The 6,679-nt window shown below is 39.1% G+C and overlaps 1 protein-coding gene across 1 annotated transcript in view; it reads left to right on the forward strand.

The window, feature by feature from the left end:
• LOC116841696 (GTP-binding protein RAD) overlaps positions 1–5,419 on the forward strand; it is an 87,214-nt gene extending 81,795 nt beyond the window's left edge. Inside the window, exons 8-10 of the mRNA XM_032809967.1 lie at positions 1,671–1,923; positions 4,717–4,994; positions 5,075–5,419. Of these exons, the coding sequence (XP_032665858.1) occupies positions 1,671–1,923; positions 4,717–4,994; positions 5,075–5,230 (687 nt within the window). The 3' untranslated portion in view covers positions 5,231–5,419. The remainder of the gene's footprint in view (positions 1–1,670; positions 1,924–4,716; positions 4,995–5,074) is intronic.
• Positions 5,420–6,679: the final 1,260 nt, after the last annotated feature.

Consider the following 6,679-nt stretch of genomic DNA (forward strand, 5'->3'; position numbering starts at 1 on the left):
GCGAGTAGATTCCCTGGATTTCCTCCAAGAGAAGATCAAGTTGGATCGATTGGAGTCGCCGAAAGGTCTCTCGCAGCACGTCGGTGATCTCGGCACGCTCTGTTTGTATGCGCGAACTGTATGTATGCACGTGATAAAAATCAATCATGTGCAGATTCGCCGCTTCCGCATTAATCATCATCTGCACCGGTTGGAGAGCGTCTCTTCCACGGATAGAATTAGAAATTAACACACATCATTGCATCATCGATCGCACGCGCCGAGCGTGCGTAATTTTTCCCAGAGGAGGGGATCCGAGCTGTTGTTCCTTTTTCTGCTTCTTCTGTTCCCCTCCGACAGCCGATATTTATCGTAAATCTATCATCGTCTATCCATCTATCTATCTATCTATCTATCTATCTATCGCGACGCTTGGTTAATAAATATCCGCTTGGGACGCATGCGCTTTGCGAATCGATTATTTCGCCGGCTGCCAGATATCGTCGGCCTCTCTTTCCGTGTGGCAGTTTGCCATGCGACCGAGCTAAACAGTCCTGGTAACCCCGGAGAGTGCGTGGTAACGACACGTGAACCTAGCCGATTCTGCAGCAGTGCTGGAAAGATGCGTCCAGAAGGTATAGCCGACCGGTCGTCCGAGCTGGTCGAGTCGGGGTTGCGTAGCTCGAGGGAGCGCCTTGCCGCGTCGGTGTGAAGAGAAGGAGGGAAGCTGGCCGCGTTGTTTATTCACGTATATATAAGGTGGTTATATATATCAAGTGTACAAAGTGTACATGTATATATATGTAAGCGAGTTGAAATATATTTATGCGTACAACGACGTAACGCACACACGTGGAGAGGCGCACGTGTCACCTCGTGCACGAGCTGCCCTTTGAGACGCTCGCGGAACGGAACGCTTCCGCGCTCCTTGACGTCTCGCCAGCGTGTTATCTAACACGCGTTGCGCAATGACACAAGTATATACTCAATTTTGCTAATTGCTGCGCGTGCGGGACGACAGAGGCAGATACTGTAAGGAAAATATACTCTGAAGCCGAAGTCGCTTGCTTCATGGAGTGTATTGCTCTTGTCCCAAAAATAATGAGCAGATCTTAAAGGAATTGGGAGATAATCTATATTGGAGGTAATAATATTGGAATATTTATAATTTTCAGTCACTTTTTACAGGGCCTATGCGAACAATACATCCTTAATTGCTCTCGCAATTAGCGTCTCATCGCGTGCCACTTTGACCATCGATTCGTTTGACTAACAAAGCACCTCGTTGCTATTAATCCTTTGCGTACGACAATACTTTTTGAGACATACAAAATCAGACATGTCCGAGCAGCTTTGAACTGCTATAACTTTGTTGAAAATAAATGTTTTCTTACATATCTTTTTCCAGAGATATAAAAATCTCAGCTGTAAAATAGTGGCGCAATAAAATCGAAATCTGCAAGATGATTTGCGCTATTTTGAAATTTCCTCAGGCTCTTTAGACTTGTTATTTCGAATTTCACAAACCCAATATTATACATGGAGTATTAACTATGATAACATTCTTGCAGTTATTTCCCGCATTATCCCCGGTAACGTCCACGTGCCGAAATATCAGCGCAATGTGTCGCCGAGTATTTCTCTCTCTCATATTTCGTGCGTGTGTTACGCGCACGCAAGAAATATTCTAGATATATTTTTCGGAAGTCCCTTTTCGATGTTGCAAGAAGAAACGTTGTGATCTGTCCATGGCGACTAAACCGACCACTTGCAAGGAAGCCATTCGACGATGGGAAGAGGAGAACGAGCAGGAGGCGGCTAAGGCGACGGAGGTGATTATAGGCTTTCAATGGCCGCCGATTGAAAGGATGGACAATGCGTTGGCTGTGCTGGCGAGCTGCGAGAAACTCTCCCTGTCGACAAACATGGTCGAGAAAATCGCAGGTAGGAATTCGCGCCTTGCAATTCCTACCGCCGAAAAGCGCGTAGTCATCATCGCTCACCTCAAAAAATACAGTCTCATTCTTTGCGGAGTCTTCTGAATCGTAAGGGATTTCGATAAAGTCCTCTATTCAGAGGATCGAGCGGAGAAAAATAATTTGCTGGCCTAGCAAATCTTCTGTTGGTCTAGCAAAATCTTTTCGTTATTATATGGATAGCAAAAAGATTTGCTAAGAGTGCTAATCACTATTTACTGGATATAATTTGCTGAATCTAATTATTTTGCTATAAGAAGATGGATTTATATAAGCAGTTGCAGTTTTGCTCCGATAGCAAATAAATTGCTAAAGATACATTATTTTGCATCAATAGCAAATTAAAATGATTCTTAGGACAAATACACTCAACAAATTTTTTCTATCCTGACAACTGAAACTACTTCTGCTCTGATAACGAATAATTTGTAAAATTAGTTATGTCAATTAAATTTTTTTGATGTCACTACGAATATACAGTAGCAACGACGATTTTGCTAAAAGAGCAAAATTATTTTTCTCCGTGTAGGCTGATACGGCCTGAAGAGGATTTTTCTAAAATCAAAAGGAAATTATTCTAAGCACAATATTCTTGAATCTGAAGGAATTTCATAAGTCTTTTCATAAGTCTTGCTCTTAATAGAAATTTCTTCGAGTAAAAGTGCTTTCTGTTTCGAGTAAACATATCTCTCTTGATTAAAAGAAAATAAAGTTAGAATAATATATCCAGTCGATTTTCCAGTAGATTTACAGTCTATTTCATTACAAGAGAGATACTCTCTCAGTAAAGCTTGGAGCGTATGGGATTACAGGCAATAACAGCCTGCAACTAGAATTCTCTTCCTGGATGTTGCTTTTAACAAGTGGACACACATCGTCGATCGGAAGAGAAATAACTCGCCCACGTAAATACGAGCGAATTCGTTTCGTTTGATTAAAGATTGATTATACGGAGAGCTCTCGTTCATGGAGAAAAATAACTTTGCTCTTTTAGCAAAATCGTCGTTGCTACTGAATATTCGTAGTCGTGATATCAAAAAAATTTAGTAGACGCAACTAATTTTACAAATTATTCGTTATCAGAGCGAAAGTAGTTTCGTTGCCAGAATAGAAAAAATTTGTTGAGTGTATTTGTCCTAAGAATCACGTTAATTTGCTATTGATGCGAAACAATGTATCTTTAACAAATTTATTTGCTATCGGAACGAAACTGCAACTGCTTATATAAATCCATCATGGTTCTTAAAGCAAAATAATTTGTAGATTCAGCAAATTATATCCAGCAAATAGTGATTAGTACTCTTAGCAAATCTTTTTGCTGTCCATATAATAACGAAAAGATTTTGCTAGACTAGCAGAAAATTTGCTGGGCCAGTAAATTATTTTTCTCCGTGTTGATATAACCTGAATTTATCATCACGATGTTAAACCGAACCCCCTAGTGCGTTTTATTTAAACGTGCGTGCGTCTCGCGCGGTAAACATAGTCCTTATAATTTACTTTCCATCGTTAAATGATGCTAATTGCAATATATATTGCAACTGTATGTTAGTTGCAATTTTTTACGCCTTAACGAATACGCGCTCGACGTTCAAATGCACAAATAGTACTCTTTTTGTCCTCTTTTAATATGTTCCTGTCGTATCCTGCTCTCGTATCGATGAAACAACGTTTAATCGCGAATCGATCGATTTATGTAAATTACGTGACATTTTAGATGGCGGCACATCGGAACCGATGCATATTCGGCTTCGTGTCAACTGCCGGATGCATAATGCATGTACAGACGGCCGGTTGTCTCAGTAACGCGACGCAATTGCGATACGAACATGATTATAAATTTCACGTCATTACGAATGTAATGTACGAGCGCGTTAATGTCTTCAATTATTGTCGCCTATATAGCTCGCGATTATAATTAACGTTGTACTCTCCGTGACGATAAATGACATCGTGTAATTTGTAATGATTATTATTGGGTCATTTATATCGATAAATTCCGCTTACGATATATTAAATTCTACTGCAGGCGCAATGTAATATTTATTAAAGCATGGAACAGTCAGTAAGAGTGTCGCGGGTCTTGGCGTGTAATTTATACTTTATTTTCGAAAGGATAATTATTTTTAATGTAATATCAAACACACGATTTCTTCGGATTAACTTACCCGAGAACCCACTTTCTCACGTTAAGACTCGGCCCTACATTTTTCTAATATTTTCGCATTTATTTTTATATATTATCTTCCTGCTCATTTTCTTTTAAAAATACCTAAAGAATAGTAAATATTTATTTGGCGAGTACTAACAACATATTTACTTACGCTGATATCAAATATTTTTCATATAGGAAAATATCAAATATTTTCCAAATAGGAAAATATCTTCTCAAAGTCTTAGGAAAAACCTTAGTTTTTAAGAAAGTAATTATTTATTCTATATAAATAAAAGAATTTAGATTTAAGTAAATATGCTGTTAGTACTCACTAAATAAATTTTTAGGTATTTTTTCTCTAATTGTAATCATATCTATAATCATAATGTGAAATATAGAATACATGTAACTCAGATAGCACTAAATCTTCAGAGAATATTTTGGGACGTTCTTAGGATGTATGAATGTCCTTAGAACGTCTTTAGAACGTCCTTTGAAGATTTGTGCTTTATAGGAATAATGAAGTGAGAAATTATTATTGTTAACACACTATTTTATATATTTAAATTAATTTTCAGTCTATTGACGTTTCGTCTTTTCCCGTAGGTGTCGGATCTCTGAAAAGCTTGAAGATTCTCTCGCTAGGTCGCAATTTAATCAAGAGCTTTGCCGGTCTTGAGGCTTTGGGCGACACTCTCGAGGAGCTCTGGATCTCCTACAATTGCATTGAAAAGATGAAGGGCATTCAAGCGATGAAAAACCTCCGTGTACTCTACATGTCGAACAATCTGGTGCGAGAATGGAATGAATTAATGCGCCTGCAGGAACTTCAGAATATCAGGGATTTGCTGTTCGTCGGTAATCCGCTCTACGAGAGTCTCGAGGTATTGCAGTGTGATCATCGGTATTTCTCGGTAAATATTCGGCGAAACTTCGACTGATGTTTGCTCGATGGAACTTGCAGGTGGAGCAATGGAGGAGCGAGGTCGCGCGACGTTTACCGACTTTGGAGAAGCTCGACGGCGAGCCTATAATACGGACTGAGGAGAACCCAGCCGCGATGCAAACGTCCAAGATCGACAATGCGTCGCACGAGTCGATCGATCAAGAACACAGCTAGCCCTCTGATGAGGCATATTTTACAAACCTCAGCACTGTAACTTGCACTTCAAGTTTCTTGTGTATTCTTGTCGTAGAAACGCAAGGTTTTCAGTCCTTCTCGGTTGAGCGTACGTTTGAAATTATCTCTGTAAAACAAAATTGAAAACAGTCTCTTTAACTGCTCGATTCAATAAATATCTTTGAATCAGGTCGACTTCATTGGATGCCTGAAATGGACGGAAATGGTTGAAACTTTTGTATCTATTGATCTTGGAGTCGTGAAACATTTGATTTCCACAAAAGAATCGAGAATATTTGCATTTTTTAATATGCTGGCTTTTTTGAGGGCTTAGTCGAGAAATAGAAGGTTTTTACGAATATTTTTTCCGAAATGAGTAAAGATATTTCCAGTATAAATGAGTAAAGATATTTTCAGTATAAAAATTGTTTGTACTGGAAACAATGATAGATAATATGGCTAAAACCTTATATTGATATCTTTATTTATTTCTTTGAAAAAAATTTGTGAACTTGCTATCTAGGAAACATCTCCTTGAGAAAACTTTTAAATAATGAAGTACCTTATATCGAGTAGAATAAGGTTGCAACATTTTCTATCGACGTATCATATATAATTTAATGAACAGAAAACTGAGAATATCAGAATTGTTATCGAATCGTGATAAAAATAGGAAAAATATTTTTCAGTACGCGATTGATCACGAATTAACTTTTCCTTACCGGTAGTCTGCCGTTACTTTTCTGCATTGTAAAGATTTCTTAACTGGACGTTCGCGCAACGAGACGGTCGGTCGGAGGAGAATTACAAGCCACTCGATTGTACATTTATATTAATTTATTCGTCTCACGATACAAGATAGATCGTACATACGTCTTGATGGTTGAAAAAGGTTGAAAAAGCAAATACAGTAGAGTTCGATTGGATTCGATGCACGAAATATATCGAGGATCGGACAGACGAATCTTCGAGGGTTGCTCCATCGTAATCGCTCGCTTCGTTTCTCTGCTTGCCACTGCTCGCTTCCTTTCTCCCGTCGTACAAGGCGTGCGAAATATAAAGGTGTACTTGAGCGCGCGGGGCGCTTCTTCGTTTATATAATTATCGCATACATATCTCTCCTCTCGTAATTACGCAACGAAGTGGTCGCTTGCGCGTGTGATACGTGCGTTAGAAAAATTGACATATGTATGTTCGACCGTGCGCCTTCGCCTCTTTTGCCTACGCTCTTGATTTGTCTATGTTGCCAATTCTCCACACATCGATCATAATTAATCAATACGTTTAATTGTACAATTAATCCGCGACAGCCGCCCTGCGTCAGGCGGCGTAATGCTGCGTCATCCACTTCATCATTCTCAATTATCCACGCAAATTACCACGAACCAACCCCAATAGCACAAATTTTCCAGGGACATCCTAAAGACGTTCAAGGAATGTTTCAATGTT

This window comes from Odontomachus brunneus, unplaced genomic scaffold, assembly GCF_010583005.1.
Source record: "Odontomachus brunneus isolate Ranch 3 - 2012 unplaced genomic scaffold, Obru_v1 Obru_scaffold_017, whole genome shotgun sequence".
Taxonomy (NCBI): Eukaryota; Metazoa; Arthropoda; class Insecta; order Hymenoptera; family Formicidae; genus Odontomachus; species Odontomachus brunneus.